The 19,419-nt window shown below is 48.9% G+C and overlaps 1 protein-coding gene across 6 annotated transcripts in view; it reads right to left on the bottom strand.

Moving 5' to 3' along the window:
• LOC139746344 (protein amalgam-like) overlaps nucleotides 1-19,419 on the bottom strand; it is a 532,453-nt gene that overhangs the window by 111,261 nt on the left and 401,773 nt on the right. For 2 of the 6 annotated variants that reach the window (XM_071657514.1, XM_071657512.1), the window contains exon 1: nucleotides 6,697-6,787. The exons of 3 other annotated variants lie outside the window; for them this stretch is intronic. In XM_071657514.1, coding sequence (XP_071513615.1) covers nucleotides 6,697-6,772 — 76 coding nt within the window. In that variant the 5' untranslated portion in view covers nucleotides 6,773-6,787. Of the gene's footprint in view, nucleotides 1-6,696; nucleotides 6,817-19,419 lie in introns of those variants that run through there. One more of the 6 variants, XM_071657515.1, reaches the window with a different exon arrangement.

Below are 19,419 nucleotides of genomic sequence, written 5' to 3' on the forward strand. Positions count from 1 at the left end.
TACCTGCTGCTTCCTAACTACCTGCTGCTTCCAAACTACCTGCTGCTTCCTAACTACCTGCTGCTTCCAAACTACCTGCTGCTTCCTAACTACCTGCTGCTTCCTAACTACCTGCTGCTTCCTAACTACCTGCTGCTTCCTAACTACCTGCTGCTTCCTAACTACCTGCTGCTTCCTAACTACCTGCTGCTTCCTAACTACCTGCTGCTTCCTAACTACCTGCTGCTTCCTAACTACCTGCTGCTTCCTAACTACCTGCTGCTTCCAAACTACCTGCTGCTTCCTAACTACCTGCTGCTTCCAAACTACCTGCTGCTTCCTAACTACCTGCTGCTTCCTAACTACCTGCTGCTTCCTAACTACCTGCTGCTTCCAAACTACCTGCTGCTTCCTAACTACCTGCTGCTTCCAAACTACCTGCTGCTTCCTAACTACCTGCTGCTTCCTAACTACCTGCTGCTTCCAAACTACCTGCGGCTTCCTAACTACCTGCTGCTTCCTAACTACCTGATGCTTCCTAACTACCTGCTGCTTCCTAACTACCTGATGCTTCCTAACTACCTGATGCTTCCTAACTACCTGCTGCTTCCAAACTACCTGCGGCTTCCTAACTACCTGCTGCTTCCTAACTACCTGATGCTTCCTAACTACCTGCTGCTTCCAAACTACCTGCGGCTTCCTAACTACCTGCTGCCTCCTAACTACCTGCGGCTTCCTAACTACCTTCCCTTTTCTCATAACCCCACCCACTTCGTTGCTGTCATAACCCGTACCACCTCCCTGCAGTCACAACCCAAGCCTATAATAACAGCATGCCACTACAACCTACATAACATGCATGGCCTCTGCTGTTCCCACGACCTACCACTACAACCGTCTGGCCTCTAAGTCAACTTCTTATAACAACCTCCTCTTACTTGCCACACGCCAGGGGACGCATGTTAGGAGTTCGTGCAGGAGAGGGAACCATCAGTCTTGGAGGAAGATGATAACAGTGTGTTTGGAGTGATAAGGGAAGACAAGACACATATAGTCATGTGTCTGCAGCGATAAGGGCAGACAAAATACATAGGTCTGTGTTTAGAAAGATAAGTGAAGACAAGGAATGCACAAGTAAGTGTTTGAAGTGATGGGGAAAGACAAGACACATGCTTGGGGGAACGCAGGAGATACAATGCATAAAAACGATACAAGAAGGCGTCACCAATATACCACAATGGAAGGCCAAAAGTCGAATCGACTTTGGCGACCAATCAACACGCCCCTCAGATGGATTCGAACCGCCATCCTCTCGTACTGCTGAAGAGTAGTAACACAACTAGCTGGGCGATTACACACGTCTGCTGGGCTGAGGGTGGGTTGGAGTCTCCAGGTGTGGTGAGAGATCATGTTCGCGAAAGAACCGCACAAGGGAGAAGCAATTCTGAACAGTCTCTACAGATTCTTCTGGCATCTTCCAGAGAGGCAAAAAAAAGTCTCACCTGGTGAAGGCCATGATCCCCTCAGCCTTAACCTAAGCCCCACCTCGCCTCCGAATCAACACGCAAGCTGTAGCTACGAGACCCCTACATACACCCCTACAAGCCATCGTCTGCAAGCCGAGGCTACAGAGGATACAAGATAGGTCCCCCTTTTTACCATCCGTCAAAAAACGAGAAGGTGTCCCCCAACAGAAGGGTCCCCCCCATTATCGATAAAGCACAACATGAATTTCTGGAGATTATAACCATCGGCGCATAAGAGACGCAGCAGAGACTAACCAGCGGAGACTTGAAGCCGACGATGATACACACTACAGCCATATCGCACACCTCACCAGCAGTGCCACCGTCGGGGGGGGGGGGGGGGGGGGGGGGGGGGTAAACCCCTCCGCTTCCCCCCACGGAACCTCAGAGACAATGAGAGAAGAGGAGCCTCCAGCTCATCCATCGATGTAAACAACGGAACGATGATTACCTTGGTCTGGCTTTGTTACTTTCCCCTCACCCCCCCCCCCCCCCACCCTCAGTCTGCCGGCAGTGTATAAATAAGACATCGAAAATACGTTTCCAGCAAACCTCACACACACACACACACACACACACACGTCAGAAAACCTACGTCACACACATCTCCCGAGTTCTCTCTCTCTCTCTCTCTCTCTCTCTCTCTCTCTCTCTCTCTCTCTCTCTCTCTCTCTCTCTGTGGTCAACGGTTCCCTCACCCTTTCCTCCCTGTCAGTCGCCTTCGTGTGTTTCCCCCCTCCCCCTTTTTTTTCGCTTGTCTTTCTTTATCATTTTTCTCTCTGTAAGAATATTCTCCTCCATGAATTATTTGATCGGTGTCCTTGTGTGTGTGTGTGTGTGACTCGCTTGCCGTCATGTATATTTACCCTTCCTCTTTCCTACCTCTTGACGTATACCCTGAGGTGAAGGTAAAACCAGGCGGACTACGGCCGTCTCTGGTGGAAGATGTGGGACGCTCGCACTGAGGAGTCTTTACACACACACACACACACACACACACACACAGACTACTCTACCCGCACCCTTGACGACTTTCCATAAAAGGGTGGATAAAGGGAGGAGGAGGAGGAGAAGAAGAGGTGGTCGTTGGACGGCGGGGAAGGAATAGAGTTTGAAGCGAAGGAGAGAGAGAGAGAGAGAGAGAGAGAGAGAGAGAGAGAGAGAGAGAGAGAGAGAGAGAGAGAGAGAGAGAGAGAGAAAGCATCTAAACACACAAACAATGCCACCAATCTCTTTTCTTCCGAGTTTGTTTCAGATTAATTCCTTCTGCCCGGGAAACATCTCTCTCTCTCTCTCTCTCTCTCTCTCTCTCTCTCTCTCTCTCTCTCTCTCTCTCTCTCTCTCAGCCCGGTGGGGGAAAGTGAGAGAAAGAGAGTGAGAGTGAGTGAAGACCTCAGTGGTGTGGGAGCGGTGTGTGGGAGAGGCTGGGAGGACCCCGGGAGAGTCATGACCAAATCAGGTATAGAAGGAGAGAGAGAGAGAGAGAGAGAGAGAGAGAGAGAGAGAGAGAGAGAGAGAGAGAGAGAGAGAGAGAGAATATACACCGCGGAAGGACACAGTGCAAAGTTAAAGATCAAGGTACCATTGCGGGCTTGATCGCGCGCATGCGCGAGCCAGTCTGACGTATCGTACAACGTCAAATGTCATATTCACTACCCCCCTGCCCCCCATCTTTTTTTCAATATCTCTCTCCAAAAAAAATTTTGGGGCTCTGGTGTGCGACTATAGATTTGGCCAACCGGAACTGCGTTATACATTATCGCTAGGGTTACGACGTCGCGTACGACGAAGGTAAAGCTACGTCAGGGGACACGTAAGACGTAAACAGCATGCAATGATCACTATAATACGCCATTCATCTTTTCTGGAAGACTAAGACGCGGTGGTCAAACAGAGGCAGGGGAGGGAGGGGGGAAAAAGAAAAAAAAAACACTGCCACAGGAGGAAATATAAACTGGTCTCCCTCAAGGAGGTAAAATGAAACTGGTCTCCCTCAAGGAGGTAACATAAAACTGGTCTCCCTCAAAGGAGGTAACATGAAACTTGGTCTCCCTCAAGGAGGTAACATGAAACTGGTCTCCCTCAAAAACCATAAGAGGAACTGGAAACACTCACAGCGAAGATCAACGAAGACATAGCCTTTTCTAAAACCCACAGGCAAGGAAACAATGAAATAGCAATTCAACATCTCTCGTATACATACACCAACATAGCGGGAACTCAAATCACAACACACGAGGAATATAATCCCCTCTCACAAGTGGGCTAGCTGAGCGAGTCACGTTGCGAGCTTCCACCGAAACACATTTGAGGATCGTGAGACTCAGTGAGGACACGATTTCAAATGACAACCTCCAAGTGGGGGTGGAAAATTCGTGTGGTGGAATTTATCTCTGTCTGTGTGGGTGGTGGTGGTCAAGATAAAGGTTGAGAGGTCTTCTTACACACACCCCCTTCTCCTCCTCCTCCTCCTCCTTTCTCGACTTGACCAGTGCGTTCATCTGGCAATACTGTTGACTGGTGGCCTCTGTCCGCCCGTCCGAACAGCATCTCGCCAACGCCTAATATAGCCCCGTGGTAGCTACTGACAGCTTCACAACCACACGGCCAAGAGGGAGGAAAAGATTTATATATACATCAAAAATGATAAACCTCGTCTTACTCAGCCAAGTGTGTGGTGCTGGAGAAGGGAGTGGTGTGTGTGTGTGTGTGTGTGTGTGTGTGTGTGTGTGTGTAAGTTGCTTGGGCCGACCCGGATCCGATACTAGAACTTCCTCTTCCTCCTCCTCCTCCTCCTCCAGCCACAAGTATTTCTCAACATTTCAACCATTAACCTGTTCCCCTTTAACCCCCTTCAGTCACCACACTTGTAGTTCCCAAGACTGCGTCTATGTTCTACCCTCCCGTCAGAAAGGTGTCCACTCACCCACTACTTTATCATAGGAAATTCAGTGGATAATGTGACCCAATCTCTCGGCAGTGCTGCCCTCGTAACACTCTCGCCTTCGTCAGGAGCGCGATCGTTGCGCTTCTGAGCGGGGCGTCGCCTCCCTCTCGGGCACACGTTGTTGGTCCCAGTGGAGTCGAGGCGAGTAACAGAGGCAGAAAGCGAGAGTCATACCACACTGAGGAGGAGGGCACAAGACGGCAGGGGCTGCTCAGGGTCACGGGTCGCAGGAGACAGCTGGCTGGCGGAGGAGGAGACGACTCCTCACAGAGCACGTCTGTCTTGCTAGCCACACTGACGCTGTTGCCGGGCGGTGCAAGCCGTGGTCTTCTTGTGGGACTGAATGGCAGTGGCCTCTCGTCGCCACTAAGTTACCCCCCCCCCCACCCCGAACTCCACGCTCCTCCACCCCCCATCTATCACCGCCACCCTCTGTGTCATCAACCACTGCCACCCACCAACCACTGCCGCCCACTACCAACCACCCCACCATGTTGTCCACTACAAGGGAAGTGTTAGGTCCAACCGCTTGGGAAAGCCTCTCGCTCAAGCTACCAGGAGGTGAGTGTCTACGGAGCATCTATCTAAGGCTCGTACTGTATGACGTAGCAAACACAGTCTTCAGTTTCGAACACCTGTGTTACGGCCGGTGTAACTTCAAGTGCACCACCGATGGCCGGGAACCGATGAACGTAAACTAAAGGAAAACAAAAAGAAGAAAAATACCACTGCTTGTCGTTCATGAATGATATCTAGTGAAAATCCTTTAATCTAGGTCACTGGAAACTCTTATCTCAATTGGCATCGACATGGTTCATGACCCACGCGTCTAACACAGGGGTTATGAACCTCAGACGTCATGAGCCTCAGACGTCATGAACCTCAGACGTCATGAACCTCAGACGTCATGAGCCTCAGACGTCATGACCCTCAGACGTCATGAACCTCAGACGTCATGAACCTCGTACGGTTACAGCGGATGACGAGCGAGAGAGGAAGGTTTCCATAACGCCGTGGTGTAACGAGACGACTGAACCACCCTTACAGCCAAGTCGGCTGTTACCCATAACTCCTCCCTCCTCCTCCTCTTCTTCCTTCCTGCACGCCGAGTGCCACACACTCTACCTCATCACATGACAAACGTTCAACGACCTGAGGTTGAGAGAAGAGAGAGAGAGAGAGAGCTCATGCTAACATGCACAAATTCACGACCCCCACCCCTCCTTTGAACGCGATTATACACGTCGCTTGAGTTGCTATATCAACAACCCTCGGCCCAATAGCTTTTACCCCTTAAAGGATTCTAGGTTCAAAGGACGGGCCATCAACATCCACAGAATGTCGAGCTTTGCAAGATCTAATTCAGGATCGGGTGAGAACCTGCGGTCTGGCCCCACACACACACACAACGCCACCCAACTTTTACCAGTGGCCTCAACGAGGAAGCGCCCGCCCCCCATCATGTGTGGACACGTACGGCAATTTGGCGGCCACTCTCGCAAAGCTGGCGCAGAAGAGAATTAGAGCACGGCTTCCATTAGTAGAATAATGGCGTCTCTTACCTACGTCGGACATGGGCGATGCCACTTTCATATCTTTTTTCTCCCTTTTTTTGTGCGTGGTAGCGAACATGATGGGTGAACTACCTACAACCAATGTTAGGGAACTGGGTAATTTCCTACCTCGTGGAAGACCACTTCTTTGAAGTCTTCGAATGAGGGGGGGGGTCTTCTTCAACCACCCCACCCCAACACACACCCACCCAGGGCTGGCCCGAGCCTACGTTATCGGTTATCAGCACTTAGAGAAAGTCTAAGAATCCATCTGTGATACATCGGCAAACCCGATTTATTCATGGAATATTAATCTCTGTATTTTTGTTCATCATCAGCTGACCCTCCCGCCATAAGTGCGTAAGTACAGTAACTTGGTGATACTGCAATGATGGGTACCTCACCACCTTCTTTCGAAAGTAATTCCTGAATTCAATCCGCCAAGAGCCATGCTGGGCCTATGTTCACGATACGCAACTATACGCAAAACACACACAGCGACGTGGATAGAATACGCTCCCTCGGAAGAGCGTCTACCGTGACATGGAAGGTCAGTCAATACTCACTAATAATAAACCTGGGGTATATACACTTAACCACAACCCAGCGGAGTGATTGTACTACACACATACACACACACACACACACACTCGCCACTTCTGCAACGCAAGCGTCGGCAATAATACTAGACCTGCAGGAGCTGGTGATGGACGCGATGTGACACCATGCCAGTCGTAGGTGGTGGCCAGGCAGGCCAGACGAGACATGACAGCTGTAACTGTCCTAATGATGGTTGACACCATCCACCAACTAGACCAGCCAACCAACCAGGGCCTCTCACGCTGTGCTGGGCCGGGCCCGTCCTTAACCCTCCCTCTCTCCTCCTCCTCCTCCCCCCCAACTGTCATATGGCAACACAGGACGTTCAAGATGCCAGACACTTCCAGTACTCTTCCCACCAACTGCTGTGTGACTTTGACGAATGGGTATGTGTGACGACAGGTGGACGCGAACTAAGGACGGCAGGCGTCAGCGGGTTAACTTGAGTGGGGGGAAAGAGGGATGGAAACACTACAGATGAGACTGTGGGAAGTACACATGCCGAAGATAGACGTCAGCTTACGAGCGGAGAGGCAAAATAATAGGGAACGCTAAAGACGACGCCACTGGAGATGCCACGCCATAGCCAGACGTGAGCTCACATACAAGGGGAACTTGACACCAGCAAAGAGATGACACACTGTAGATCACACCACTAGGGGGATATATGTGCCTTAGGAGTAGGAGAGACATGACACTTAAGAGATGACACGCCAGAGGTGACATATTGGGGTTTAACTGTGACATTCCAAAGCGGGGAGACTTGTCACCCATACATAAACAAATTATATCACTGAACGTAGAACTGAATTCAGTATACCCTAAAAAAAAAATGAGTCTTCCGACCCCATGAATGCATGGCTGGGAGTCTCAGCTGGGTAATTACCCTATTTCTACAGTGAGGTGAGGGAGTTCTACACCCGTGGGAACCCCCATCTCGTGGACCTTTCTCAACAATCCTACAACTTTGTAAATTTCTGCGCACTGTCGCCATTCACTGACTGCATCACTGAAGCTTCTGGTGACGCCTAGGTACGATGCCGACTCACACGCCCCCTCCCACACACACACACATAGATTCCTACAGTTTATTTCCTGTTGAATAGCATCTATACAAAGGCATTCATCCTCATTACATTGCACCGTTTGAGGTTCAACTTCATCCATCGCGTACGAGACCATTTAGGAATTTGTTTAAGTCCCCTTGTAAGCTGATGCAATCCCCGCCACCCTCTATACTTCAGGACATCCTCCGCAAAAAAAAAAAAAAAAAATACAGGCATGAATTCAGAATATCCTTCAGGCAAGTCATTCATATATCCGCCATCTGCTCCTGAAACCTGAAGGAACGCCATCGCACGCGTCTCAACGTCAAGAAACAATTGCATTTCCAGTCGCCGTCGTTCACCCGGGCCTCCCAGCCTGAAAAATCTACCATGGATAAATCTCTGAAAATACGACTAAACAAAGATGGCCCATAAATTCAGGTTCCAATACTGACCATCCAGATCCCGTGGATGGGAAAGGACAGATGCGTAAGAGGGGGATGGGGTATGAAGGCAGGGTGTGTGTGTGTGTGTGTGTGTGTGTGTGTGTGTGTTGATCGTATAGCACACACACACACACTGGACGCATCACAGCACCCACCACAGAGCGCGTCCCTCACAGATACGCACCGACCGTGAGATATATATGGTCGCAGACGTTCTTACAAGACAGGAGGACGAAGGAATACGATGGCTTACAAGACAGCAATAACAGCATTGGGTGCTTTCGAGGCTGTTTGTGAAGGCGGGAAACGTCAGGAACTCAAAAGATTAGCGTGGTAATTCCCTAAGTGAATGTCTGATACTGATTTGACAGCTATAATGCAGTAATTAGAAGAAAAAAAATCGTGCGACGGCACATTTTGGAAAGAACCTGCGGGATTATAGTAATGACGGCAGCGCCACGGGAAGGGGCAGAAGCAGCAGCAGAAGCAGCAGCGGCAGCAGCGGGCGGGTGGAGAGGAGAGGAGGAAATGTGGCACAATCACCGATACATTGCTACAAGTTTCACCGGAGCCATTACCAGTGAAAAATACTTGGCCACTCTCCCAGGCATCATGAATCTCTCCCCAGGGGTGTGTGTGGGGGATGTGGTGGGAGGGTGATACGTCTTGGAGGATGGTGAGGAGGTGGTGTGGGGGTGTGTGTGTCCGTAGGAGGAGGAGGGTGGGGTGTTCCAAGTGTCCTGGTTAAAATATCACCTCCTGCGAGGCTGGTTATTTCCAGCACCAGTCACACTGGACCACCACTCACTGGGAAACTCGAGAAGACCGTCTTTACCAAGACGATCAAGACGTGGGCCAACGGGATCCCTGTTGTCTGTCTTCCCCCATGGGTCAACGGGCTCCCTGTTGTCTGTCTTCCCCCATGGGTCAAAGGGCTCCCTGTTCTCAGCTGTTTCGCTCGACTGTATTTCGAGTCATCCTTGAAAATGGCTTGAAATACAGTGATTGACGTGTTAGCACAAGAACTCCCTCGTGTATATTACACAAACGCCTCCGTCAGCAGTACCTTAACCACAACAGGAGGCTGCACAGCCCTGGCAAGTTCGCCAGCTTCGCAACTGATCCTCTGCTGGCCTACACGAACTAATTTTGAACGTCTGTTACTCACATTCCGCTTAAATTTCAAAAGTCGGACAAACTTGAAAATAACCGCCGAAAACGGGCGAGAAAATTGGCGCGCAAAAACGTAAATAATGGTGCGCGCGTGAAATTGTCGCCAGCTCGTGTGACGGTTCCCACGACTGGGAGTCGACCGCTTGTCTCTCTCGCCCAAAGAAGATGCAGCATGAAGCCACCGTCTCCGTCGCATACCATTCCCATCGGCGTAAACTGACACCTCCGAAGGATACAGAAGTGCTCGCATCACCGGCATCCCTCAGGGTAAACTTGGACCCACTCTGAAGATGCTATGACGGATTGTACTGCCGACATTTCCCGATACAGAAGAAGAGTTACGTAATGATACAGAAATCGAACCCCAGTCGATAGAGAAATGATCAAAAATTCCAACGACGGAGAAGTCCAGCTGCCCACGCCTGAGGACTGAGGCACAGTCCTTCGGTATAAAGCCCTGGCCAACGACCTGATTGGCCCTTCGATCAGGGTCTAGGCTTCTATATCCCATGAACGTTCCTCAGTGCTCAATGGCGGGCTAATACGACCTACCCAAGTAGTTCCAAATTGGCGCTGAAACCTTAACCACCCCGTTAGAAGCGGCAGACGGAACAGCGAGAGATGACCATCCTTCAACAGGGTATTGCGACATCCCTAGCTAATGACACCGAGGCTATCAACAGGACGGAGTTACAGGAAAATAAAGATAGTATCCCCCTGCCGAATGAGCCAATACCCCCCCGCGCCACGACCAGGGCTGGACTCGGAGACTTTTAATTAAGACGCTAAGACCCTGCGGGCCCGCTGGAACCCCACCCACCATGGTCGGTCCCCGATAGTAAATATCTGTCGACAACCGACCCTTCCTTGTTTACCGTCAGCCGGGGTGACGGCCGCCTCTGGTGGCGACTACCCCAGTGTGATGGATGAGACTCGGGTTCAACCGTGTGACGAAGCCATCTACCCTCGAGGCTCACACGTGTTCGGGGGGGGAAGGGCTTAACGACGGTAACCTCTCGTTATTGATCAGTTGTCTGTCCTTCTGTCACTCACTTTCCGTGCTGCTACAAAGGTACTCTCTCTCTCTCTCTCTCTCTCTCTCTCTCTCTCTCTCTCTCTCTCTCTCTCTCTCTCCCTTAACCAAGACGAGGAAGAGACGACACCGGCCCTCGACCTTCTGACAACGAGGACACAAAGCCATTCTACCAAAAGGGGGTCGCACCGCCTTGTTCAAAAGAGAAGCCGTTTTAACGACATCATTGTTCTACACAGACGTGCGTTGCATGACGATCTAGACATCTTGCGGACCTGGGACACGACGGAGGTACCTCATAACTTTTGCAATTACGCACGTCTGCCTCAAGTCTCAAAGGGGATGTTTACGCTAGAAGACCCAGTACCGTCCGCCACAGGAGGAGAAGACGCCTTATAAAGTATTGAAACGCATCCAGTGGAAGTGAGGACGTTCGTATAATAACCTGGCCCTGCATGGAGTTCCAGGTGGCATCTCACCATATGTACTCTCAGAGAGAGAGAGAGAGAGAGAGAGAGAGAGAGAGAGAGAGAGAGAGAGAGAGAGAGAGAGAGAGAGAGAGAGAGAGAGAGACGTCTGTTGACCTTAGTGGTGAGGGTTTACGATATCTCCCTCCATGAGGAGAGAATGTTCCAAATGGAATGGAGGAGGAGCTAGCGCGGCGCCAGTTTTTCTAAACAAGGGACGGAGAAGTAGACCTGAATTTCATGTCAGCATCTCTGGCGAGCATTACCCCGCAAGGGACTGAAAAAAAAAAAGAGGAAGAAAAATATTAGAATGCAGTAAGAAGAGTCCTTGGGTAGCACAAGGTACCAAATTCAGATACGACACGAACTCAGAGAGACGAGATCGTGTGTGACGAACCTACAGGATTTTTACGAATAAGTGAACGACACCCTGGAATGGGTCCGGAGGAATGCAACAAGAATGTTGCTGGGAATGAATGGAATGAGCTACCAAGGAAAGGAGAGAGAGAGAGAGAGAGAGAGAGAGAGAGAGCTCCCCTCAATCTACCAGACAACGAGAAAGAAAGGATAAAAGGAAGACTTGATGACCAAGCATGCAATTCTACGAGGCCTAAACGACGTTTAACACGGAGGAAAATCTCTGATACTGGAAAAAAAAATTCCTGAGCAAATGAAAGAGCACAACTGGAGGACGGGCAAGAGGAAGTGCACAGAGAGAGAGAGAGAGAGAGAGAGAGAGAGAGAGAGAGAGAGAGAGAGAGAGAGAGAGAGAGAGAGAGAGACCGTGCAACAAGCTCCAAGCTGAAAAGAAGCCAATGCGAGCACCACTGTAAAATTCAAAGGTTTGCACGGCAATAAAACGGGGTTACGAAGTGGCGGGCGTGGTGGGGGGGGGGGGGGTGACATACCAGCGTGCACAGCTTCGCCTGCCTCTCCCTATCTGCCAACAGGTCAAAACATTCTCCTCACCTCGTTCCTTCCACACTAGAATTATTCATAAGCATTCCGTGTCTGTTCCTCGGATAACACACATACACTGAAGCAAAATACATATATTTATCTAATATACACACATACACTGAAGCACAATACATATATTAATATACATATATAAAGGAGACGTTCGTCCAACACAGTTTTGAGAAGACCCTTCGCCACACAGCCAGGCGTACTGAGGATCGATCTCCGAGAAGGACGACACACTCATGCATTTTCCTCGAGGACAAGAGAGACACAGAGAGAGAGAGAGAGCCGGTGGTCGCGGCTGCAACACCGTCACAATACACCAAACACGCCACACCACGCCCGGCCAGCAAAGGGGGTTTGTAAACGCCACAACACTGAGCGCGGCCAGGGGGGCGCGCCCCCAATAATACGTTGCGTCCGACACTGTCGATCATCCGTATAATATCTGATCGCATACCAAGGATCACAGACAGGATAAAAGCCCCTGGACACGAAGGTCATGCTACCACCTCTCTCTCTCTGGGGAGACCCCACCTTGATCACGCAGTCCAGGCAGTTCTGGGCACCTTAGGGAAGGGGAGAGACAAATTTCCTTGCAGGTAAAGAGAGGAGGAGGATGATAGAAAATATTAATGATCCGAGACATCAGACATCTTTCCCATGAGGAGTTACACTGAGGTACACCGATAAACAGGCCACAAAGACCCCCAGGGTCCGAACGAGGTGAGGTGGCCTTAACTGACGATGATGCCGTCCCCGAAGGAGACATGAAAGAAGTTAAATCTGCATTCCCCTCAGGAGGCGCTGAGCATGGAGTGATGTGATCGAAGCGAACCCAAACCTCCTCTTGACGCCAAAAAAAACTTTTAGTTCTCTCTTTTAATAATAATGGTTTTACTTTACTTCCCACGTTGCTTAAATCCTTTAATGTGAATGTTGCCTTCAGCAACAACAATACTATAAAGAATATCCTAATCAGGAACTCACCAGAAAGTTCTGCAGGATGCATCTATAAAGTGCCATGTAGAAATTGATATGTTATCTGTCGGGCAGACTGGTAAGGATCTTTCTGCTAGACTTAAGCAACATAAACATAGTATAAGAACAGGATAAGAATCAAATGCCTTGTTTAATCATGTTAAACATCATGATCATTGTACTGACTGGAGTAATGCCATCTCAGTTATGAATTCTAACTCCAGTACAACGAGAAATATCATTGAATCTTCTATTATCAAATACACAAAGAATTGTAACACTGATACTAGAGAAGGTCTATATAAATTGAATTTCTTTAATGTTGATAAAATCTGTAAACAGTTCACCTTCTTGTCCACATAATAAGTTTATGATACGCTTGTTACAAGACTCGAACGCACCCGACCTACATTCGGGTAGTCACTTGTTTACCAAATGGCGTCTTGGCTACGTCTCTTCGCTGTATATCAACTGACTGTTATATCTCCTTCTTGTATCTCCCCTGATGATGTGATTATCACACGAAAGTGCACCTGGGAACTTATCGTGTTTCATTTCCCCGTGGACTCATAGGAATATACTTGGTCACGCTCACAAGTGTGATCCTTCCCAACACACACACACACACACACAGAGAGAGAGAGAGAGAGAGAGAGAGAGAGAGAGAGAGAGAGAGAGAGAGAGAGAGAGAGAGAGAGAGAGAGAGAGAGAGAAGGAAAGTAAATAGCACAAGGCTTGAGTTTCCCCGGAATCGGCCAGCTGGCTGGCTGGGTGGAGGGGTATATAAGGTGGCGAGCCTCGACCCCTGGCGGATATTGGTCAAGTTTTCCGATACGGTCCTCCTGAGGGAGTGTGCGGGACGGGGACGGCTGGTTTGGTCCCTGTGTGTTGTGTGATTCTCGTGTGGAATGACTTCCGCCATGAATATTCCACATGAGAGTCCAGTTGAAATCAATGTCTCTCTCTCTCTCTCTCTCTCTCTCTCTCTCTCTCTCTCTCTCTCTCTCTCTCTCTCTCTCTCTCTCTCTCTCTCTCTGTGCGTCTGTGTGAGTGTGTGTGTGTGTCAATATTTTATCATCGGGGAAGATGAAACGAACACGGGTAAAACTTGTGTTGCTATGTCCTCTCCCTTGTGGGTGGGCGCTGAACTATACCACCAACAGAAGGAGGAGATGATAATGAAGAAGAAGAGGAGGAGGAGGAGGAGGAGGAGGAAGCGGAAGAGAGAGAGAGAAGAAGAAGAAGAAGAAGAAGAAGAAGAAGAAGAAGGAGAAGAAGAAGAAGAAGAAGAAGAAGAAGAAGAAGAAGAAAATGGAAAAATAAGAAGAAGAAGAAGAAGGAAAAGAAGAAAAAGAAGAAAGAAGAAGAAGAAGGAAAAGAAGAAGAAAAAGAAGAAGAAACTCAAGATAAAAAAAAATGGTATTGCTTCCAAGTCAATAAACATGTCTGGCAAACTTTGTGCATGTGTTGGCTGGAATATCTCTTCCTGGTAAAATACCAACAACATACACAAGTCTTGCTTCACAATTCTGCGGGGCCAACAGTATGAAAATGCAGGAAAAAAAATGTTTTCTTCACACAGGAATTAAGTAAATTATCTGGTTAGCTAAATGGGCGATGACAACAGGTTTTTAGGACAAAATTAACAAGGGAATCATGTATGAACATGCACACACTACACGTTATAAACTCACTCACTGTTAATCTTTATCATGTGTATAATGAATGGAATTTAACAGATTGCTGTCGCTGGAGTTTCAATCACAGGTATGTTATGAACCCTCAGAAACCTTTATCGAACTTCACCAGTGATATATATGTATCTTAAGGGGTGTCAAATGACTCCACTTAATAATAATAATAATAATAATAATAATAATAATAATAATAATAATAATAATAATAATAATCGTCAGTCACATTTCACACAAGCAGTGTACCCTAGTCTTTGAACGCCACTCTCAGACGGCAAAATACGGCTATACCCCCGCAACAGCTCGTCCGGCCATGAACCTTTGAGCACGACGGTACGTGACCCTTGGGTATGATCTACCAGGCCCTATGACCCGGCCTCTTATAAAGGTTAGGTCAGAGACTAGGCTCATTTATACCCCTTGGGGTTGCAGCGTCATGCCCAAAGGATCGTATACCTTCGAACTCGAAGAATCGTACCTTCGAACTCGAAGAATCGTACCTTCGAGCTCGAAGAATCGCACCGTCGTCCTCAATGGGGCAGAATAGATTACCACCTTCCTTGGTTCTGTAGGGCTGTGGCGTCCTCTAACCCCCGGCAGCACAGTCTGCGACTTAGCTTCCCTTGCGATGTGTCATCAAACTGTTGGGTGATGCAAAACCTCATCCTCGCGTACCCCTCCTGGAAGCCGGGTCGCTCTGGCACACCCAGCAGGTATTGAGGGGTGTTCCATCGTGTAATACATGCCCTCCGCCGATGTAAGGAGATGGACGCGACCCAATAATACCTCTCGTCTCCTTAATAGGTTCACTTTCGCACATCTCTCAGTCTACAGGAATCTTCTTCGTATACAAGTTAGGGGAAAAAAAAAGCCCTCCAATATTTTCTTTATGTATTCGTTATTTCAAAGTGCGAAATATTAGGTCTCTCGCACCTACGCTCCTAAAGCGCATTCTATGCGTTTCTCACACACTTACCTAGCTTTCTCGTACCTACGCTCTTACTAGTGTATGTCACATATCTCTCACACCTACGACCTAAGAGTGTATACCATGTGCCTCTCACACCTACGGTCTAACAGTGTATATCATGTGCTTCTCACACCTACGGTCTAACAGTGTATATCATGTGCCTCTCACACCTACGGTCTAACAGTCTGAGATCTCCAGACAAGTTGTGGCGATCTAGAGGCTCTACAGGATCGAAGTAGACTATAAAACACCGGCACATGTTTTCTGCCTCGACAAGGAAATGTCCCAGTCAATACAGACGCAATGGCTTCGAGTCCCGTCTCGTTTACTTGGTTTTTTACAAATTCTCAGTATCCAACCCTTCAGCGGGAGACATTACTTCTTTCTATTGAACTCAAAGGCGAAAATCTTCTCCCATCACGCTAAGACGTATGTGCTTTCTCCATCCTGTGACAACCATGTCTGACTCTCGTTAATCATACAGGAACGCATGGACGTCGGACACACGAGCAGTACCCAAATTGATGTCTGACGGGGTATGGAGTACGAAGCGTAACACAAAATGTCCACAGTTCTTCAAGTGTCGGAAGATCTGAGAGAGAGAGAGAGAGAGAGAGAGAGAGAGAGAGAGAGAGAGAGAGAGAGAGAGAGAGAGAGAGAGAGAGAGAGAGAGAGAGAGAGAGAGAGAGAGAGAGAGAGAGAGAGAGAGAGAGAGAGAGAGAGAGATTGTACGAGTCACGCACACACTGCAAAGAACTTGGCCAATTTCTCGAGCTGGCAGCGTTCAAGGGCAATATCTGCAGGACGTGTTCTCTTACCTCTCCACTCGTTCGTGTTGCCAAGATGAGACGTTGTTCCCAGTGAACTCCACGATCCCGTGGGCGGCACGCTGTTATAACAAGACTTGGCCCACTGGTTTTCGGCGTCCCCCAGTCGACGAATGCAACGCTAAACTTCGTCTATAATCACAGGAATCAGTCCGTTGTGTTGTGGTTGTGTGTGTGTGTGTGTGTGTGTGTGTGTGTCTGTTGTGGTCTTTTACCAACGTCATGTGAGGAAGGGCAGGGCCGGAAACGGAACTCTTTCCAAAATGAACGCAATGGACTCTGCGCAATGTTTGGCTATTTCGCTTCTGAACACCGTTGAGAAAGCTGACCTCCTACAGCAAGACGGTACGATGACCCCTGAGTTTGATGATGACGCCGCGACCTCCGACCTCATTCGAAGACCAGGCCATCATACCCAAAGGGTCATTGTTACACGTTAAGTTCCCAGCTGCGACGACCCCCATGGCTCCGACACTCCACAGAGACATCACCCAATCCAAACCAACTCGAGCCGTGTCGCGATGCCGTGACCTCTCTGGTTGACGACACGTCGAAGGTCACTGTCCAGAGCATGTTCATAATGTTGGCGTCTGGTTGCATCGTATGGTGGATCATCCACCCCAATGGTCCGTGGTCGGTGCAACCAGATGAAGGATGGCTGGTGCGCGCGGTCGGTCGGCTGGTCCACTGAGATAATGGTCGGTGGGTGGTCGTGGTTGGTTGATGCACCATGATAATGGTCGACTGGTGGTCGTGGCTGATCGATCCACCATGATAATGGTCGACCGGTGGTCGTGGCTGATCGATCCACCATGATAATGGTCGACTGGTGGTCGTGGCTGATCGATCCACCATGATAATGGTCGACTGGTGGTTGTGGCTGATCGATCCACCATGATAATGGTCGACCAGTGGTCGTGGCTGGTTGATCTACGATGATAATGGTCGACTGGTGGTCGTGGCTGGTCGTGCTTCCGTTCTGCTTCCTGTCGGGAATGGCCCTCCCCTCCTCCTGTCCCTTGGTTAATGGAGTGTGGAGGATCGATCTAATTACGGCGTTCCCCCCACGGCAGGCTAGGCAGCTCCTCCCCCAGGGCTAAGGCTCCGCCTAGCCCTGGGGATTGTATATCATCTGCCTGGCCCGTGTCACGACCACGGTAGTTAAGGTGACGTAACTAATGGTCGAAGCAACAACGACTGGGGGCGGCCCTGACCTCCGTGAGGCGGAGGATCTCACGGTGGCGGGTGTCAGGACTCCAGCACCAGCAGCGCCGCCGTCAGTAAAGGTTACGTGCCTGGTTCCAGCCGGCCCACGCAAGGCCAGTAGTACGGTGCGTGTCGGTCGACGGTCGGTTTCAATTACCAGACGAGGTGGTGGTGATGATGATGACGACAGTCGACAGCATGTGTGACACAGTGTGTCATTAAGACAAGGCGGGGGAGGAGGAGGAGGAGGTGGAGGAGGAGGAGGAGGAGGAGGAGGAGGAGGAGGAGGAGGAGGAGAAAGACAAACAGACAGACAGGCTATTTTGGGTGCCCATGGATGAGGAAACCCCAGTAAGTATTACGGTGAGGTCACCCTTAGCACAGCTGCCTTGCTGGCACGACTGGTGACCTACGACTCTTGACTGTGAATCACCATGCAAGAACAGCGTGGTAGCTCGTCTGGTGATCAGCTGCCACCACCAAGGAATATACCATTGCCGAACTTAGTGGTCTCGGGAGGCTCTTGAGCAGCCGCGATCAAGGAAGAAGTGACAGCACAAAACAAAGAGACACTCGAACTAGCCAGCCATGAAGGTAAGCCTGTGCCTTGGGACCGATCCTCAAGGGTGGTCTGGTTCCTTAGGGGGTGGTCAGGTCAAAGGCCAGGCCATTATTAAAGACCCCCATGGCTCGTACCCTGGGGCTCGAGGATCGTACCGTCGCCCTCACGGGTGTCAAAGAAATGGCTGGAATTCTGATACGGGAGACGTGGGCATTGATAAGAAAGACATGGTGGTCCCAGGAATGCAGATAAGCACGGGAAGGGTGAGGAAAATACCACACAGGAGGAAACGGGTGATGGAAAAAAAAAAAAAGGGGAAGTGGAGATGGGAGGGAAATAGGGTGCAAAAATGGGGACGAGTGGAGGTGAAACCTCAAGACGATGGACCTGTTGCACACAGCGTCATGAAGAGCGTCAAGCTATACCCTGCGTCTCCTTGATTTTCTTCGAAGTGCTTCTTAGGTAGTCACGCCGCGTGGCTGCATGCACCCATTATACTGGATACAGGGTTAGCAGTACATATACTGAAGGCCTTTATCATATTCCTAGTCACTGGATAAAGGACGAGCCCAACGTATGATAAATGCCTTTATCACATTATCAGTTACTGGATGCTAATGGATTAATATCACATACAATACAGTCCTACGTCATATTATTATCATGGTCTGATTATCCCTCCCACCCCCGCATCTGTTTCTCATTTTCTGGCCTTTTCTCAATATCGAATCCCATCAGTCTCTCGTAATATTAGATGCCACTCAGCAAAATGAATAGGAATCAGGGATCTGAGAAATACAAATCGGCCAATTAGTCCTGGTAATTAAGCTCTAGTGTACAGTTCACACACAAGTCTACGCCATCGCTGACCTATGGTTCCTTGTTACCACTTAACAAGATAAAGAATTTATCAGTAAAGGTCATACAGGTGTTTGTGTTATCAGATTCTACCACAGAAACATATATATCCTATTTCTATAAAGGAAAGCATTCACCCCATTCTTTCCATTTTGAATTTTGTTAATAATAATAATAATAATAATAATAATAATAATAATAATAATAATAATAATAATAATATCAAAAATAATAATTATGATATCTTCATGCTGAATAAACATTCAGGGCCAGATATATATATATATATATATATATATATATATATATATATATATATATATATATATATATATATATATATATATTACGATATAATCAACCTCCTATCTTCAGAAAGTACAGCTTCAGTGTTGTCAGCCGCTCCCAGGAGTTCAGCTATCAAAAAGCGTTAATATCAGCTGCGACTTCCAGTCAAGGCAATATAACAATGGAGCCATGAGAAGATCCTGGCAAGTTCGGAGCCTTAAATGCCTGCTTTGGAGTCTTGTTCCATGCGCTGGTCTTTCGTGAGGGCGGTCGAGCTTTCAGGAGAGTGAAGCATATGGC

The sequence above is a fragment of the Panulirus ornatus genome, chromosome 64 (assembly GCF_036320965.1).
Source record: "Panulirus ornatus isolate Po-2019 chromosome 64, ASM3632096v1, whole genome shotgun sequence".
NCBI classification, from domain to species: Eukaryota; Metazoa; Arthropoda; class Malacostraca; order Decapoda; family Palinuridae; genus Panulirus; species Panulirus ornatus.